General features: G+C 42.4%; 1 protein-coding gene across 1 annotated transcript in view; it reads right to left on the bottom strand.

Moving 5' to 3' along the window:
* ZBTB11 (zinc finger and BTB domain containing 11) overlaps window positions 1-3,779 on the bottom strand; it is a 35,672-nt gene that overhangs the window by 17,209 nt on the left and 14,684 nt on the right. Inside the window, exons 4-5 of the mRNA XM_004706377.2 lie at window positions 1,280-2,124; window positions 864-1,040 (exon numbers count right to left, since the gene is read on the bottom strand). Of these exons, the coding sequence (XP_004706434.1) occupies window positions 864-1,040; window positions 1,280-2,124 (1,022 nt within the window). The remainder of the gene's footprint in view (window positions 1-863; window positions 1,041-1,279; window positions 2,125-3,779) is intronic.

A 3,779-nucleotide genomic window follows, 5' to 3' on the forward strand; every position in this document is an offset into this window, starting at 1 on the left:
CTTGAAACCTTGTCATGAGTCATTGATCCTTGATATCTGTTCATGTAGCAGAGTAACACATTAAGAAATAAATTGGAATTTCTGTGTAAGGTTAAGGTCAACCATGGGTTTTAGTCAGTATCTGTAGGTTTGTTGTTACTGAGCTGCAGATTTCTCAAAGACAAACCTTTCTCCCTTTGGCTTTTAAGGTTAAGAGCATGGCTAGTGACAGCCTGGCACTGAAGTGAGGACAGAGAACCTGGAGGCCTCAGTGTTCAGATGTAAACTTGATTCCTTCACGTCTGGGCTACAGTACATCCCCCTTTATCGCAGTGTTACTCAGTGCAGTTATGGTTTATTTTTGCCAAGAATAGAAGACAGATCTTTAGCTGAAGAGGTGGGGCTACTGACAGTTGCTTTTTAAAACAACAACCAGACCTATCTTTACTTTCAAGGTAGTTGGAACCACCAGGTTTTGACTATTTGCGGGGCTTTGGCATATAATCTGGGTTAGTTCTTAGCTCTCTTTACTGAAAGCCTGGAAGGGAGTTTTTAGAAATCTGGAACTACCCTCCATCTATTTTTTTGCTTCAAGAATTAGTTGTTAAGCTCTCTTCTTCCCACTTGTTCTGAAAAAGTTTATATTTGCAAAACCACCTTTTTACTGGTGTGTTTGTGGGGTAACTGGAGGAAGGAAATCTAAGTCTGCCGACTTTCTTTGTAAGAAAATGACAGGTACAATTCAGAAGGTGAATCTTGCAGCCATATCCAGAATGTCACAACAGAGCCGGAGAATGCAAGTCATAGGAAAAGAATCAAGCAGTAAGAGACTTCTACTTAGGATGAAGGTAGATCCCTTCCTCACTTGGCGTCCAGAGACTTACCGGGCATTTGTACTCTCTAGCTCTCTCGTGTTTCAGGGTGTGCATGATGAGGGCGTACCGCGTCTGGAAAAGCACCCCGCATTCTCCACACTTGTGCGAGGCTTCTTCACTGTGCTCCTTGGGATCTCTTCTTGGCTGCTTCATCTTCTTTCCTCTTTGAACTAATTTCTGGGCCACCTAATGAAGAGAGAGAATGCACAACCTAAGTAAGTATACTTGTTTTGATTGTTAAAGTTATGAGACGAATTATACATAACTAACAGAAACTTTTCAGATTCACATCATCTGTTTGTATTTAAAGTACTAAGTTGCTTCCTTGCACCCCTCCCAAATAATGCCCACCGGGACATAAGTTTATGAATAAAACGCTTTCAACGTAAAGCTAAACTACTAAGAGCGACCTTTTTATACCACACCTGCTGAATTGCTGACTTGGGGACACCCTTCCGCTTCTGCAGCTTTTTCTCCAGTCCCTTGTGCAGTCGGATATATCCGCCTTCAGTAACCGAGCGCTGCCGAAGCTTGCTTCTGTACGTCTCATCATCCGAGCCAAGCTCTGTCTTTTCGACAGGTGCAGCTAGATCTTCCTGATTGCTTACAGGCTGAGCAAGGTTCTGACCATGTTCTGGAATTTTCTCAGCACAGACGTCCTCAGTTGACTTATCATTTTCCTTAACACTGTCCATTGGGGAGCTACTGATTACACTGTTGTGTGAAAGTGAAGGATGAGTATTAAAGACTTTGCTTTCTTCTCTGCTGTCTGAAGACTCGAGTTCTGCCTGCTTATTTTTGGATGGTGAATCATCAGGTTCCACTTTAGTATGGAAATCAGTGACACACCCAACAGACGACAGACCACCCCCGGCCTCTGAGGACACCTGGGGCTCAGCCTGTCGTCCTCCCGCTCCATTCTGCTCAGCCTCTGGCACTTCTCCGTTTACGAGGAGTACAATGTCACAGCCCCCACGTTCTGTCGGCAGAGTTGGCGTAGCTCCCTCAGTGCTCACCACAGGAGTTGCTATTTCTCCATTCCGTTCCGGTAAGTCCTGGGTAGATGCAACTGTCTGTACTTCGCCCTTTTTGTACACCGTTAACTGCTTCTCTTCCATCAGTTTGTGTACACTTTCACAGATCTCTAAAACTTCTGACATGAAAAGATGACGAGCCAGGATGGCTACATCAGCCATGCTACAGAAGTCAAAACTTAGCACAGACGTATAGGCAAATTCTAGCAAAGGAAGGAAACTTGCCTTACAAAAACCTGCGTGACAGAAGAAAGGCAGGGAGTGAGGGGAGTCATTCGCCACTAAACCATCAGACAAAGACAAATATACACAATGAAGACAAAATAAAATATAAAGAGAAATATGACCATTGATTCTGGATTTTGTTTTGTGTTCCATTTGCTTACTAAACCTTAATTAACTCACTTCTATGAGCCCAAATCGTTCACTATCTAAACCTCAGAGTTGTTATAATGCGATCATTTTCCAACGGTATTCCTACAGGATCCCAAGGGTTCCACAAATTCTCCTCAGGAAACAGTTGCGAGAGGATGCAGGGTAGGAAAAAAATGAGTACGCAGGGGGTTGACCAACTTAGGCCCTAACCGCACTTCAGGAAGTATTGCTGTATTTAATAACAATAAAAATCTAAAGAAATCTAGAGAGGGGATTTAACAATTCATCGAAAATGGAATGAAAGATAATGGAATTTTTCCAGAAGTGTTTGAAGTCGCGTCATATTAAAATTTGAACAATGTGTTCCACAACTGAAAATGTAAAAGCCAAGATCTAAGGTAGGGGTCAGCAAATATTTCTGCAAAGTATTTCATGGTATACATGACAAGCCTGAAGGCCTATGCTGCAAGGACTCAACTCTGTCAATAGCTAAAGACAGCAGCCATACGTAAAACATAAACATATGGACATGACTATGTCCAATACGATTTTACTTACAAAAAAAGCAAGAAAAAAAGCTTGTGGTCGGGCTTTGGTTTTACAGCTCTGATCTACGTAAGCACACTGAATACCACACTCTCACTCGCTTTGAGGAGCTGGGTTCATTCAGCTGTGGTGGCAGCCAGGTGACAGACTGCTGCCTGCAAGGAGGGCAGATCAAGCCCGCCAGCTGCTCTTCGGGAGAAACGCGAGCCTCCTCGGCCAATCCAGGCGGGATGTGCAGCCCGGCGAGCCCTGTGTAGGCTGTGCGCTGGAACTGACGTGCTGCGGTGCCTTTTCTGAGTTACAGTCAGGTTTTGTTCTAAGTTGCCAGTGCTTCAACTTTCCGAAGCAATTATAGAAATTGAATACTCATATGATTAAAAATATGTATAGTTGCCCAGCATTTGTTTACACAGCCAAGTAAATATTCTTATCTCAATTGTTATACTAGGTGTCACTAGCTTGTTTATACTATTCTTTATAAAACTAAACTTTTTTCATTTAAAAAATTATCTTGGAGACCTTTTGTTAATACAGAGAGAGCCAACATAATCTTTAAAAAAACCTCACATTTGCTATGCTTTCCAGTTTTGACTCAACTAAAACCACAGACCCACTGCTGTGGCGTTAATTCTGAGCTAACATGAGCATACAGGGCAGAGCAGAACTGCTCCCCAGGGTTTGAGGCTGTAAACCTTTATGAAAGCAAAAAGCCTCATTTTTCTCCAGAAGCACTTGAACCACCAACCTTGAAGTGAGCAGCCTGATACATAACCCATTATGCTACAGGGGCCTCTTTTACACAGGAAGATAGAGGTTATGCAGAATATGGAGAAACTTCAAGCTGTGAGATATATTAGAAGTTGAAAATGAGGAAATACATCATGGCTAATTGAAGCAATCTTAGAGCTGATAATTAAATTTCTTCTCTGGCTTTTTAATATTATTGGTGGTCTTTTCTTTATTACTCTTT

This window comes from Echinops telfairi, unplaced genomic scaffold (genome assembly GCF_000313985.2).
Source record: "Echinops telfairi isolate 266 unplaced genomic scaffold, ASM31398v2 ScPeMD7_6;HRSCAF=24_0, whole genome shotgun sequence".
NCBI classification, from domain to species: domain Eukaryota; kingdom Metazoa; phylum Chordata; class Mammalia; order Afrosoricida; family Tenrecidae; genus Echinops; species Echinops telfairi.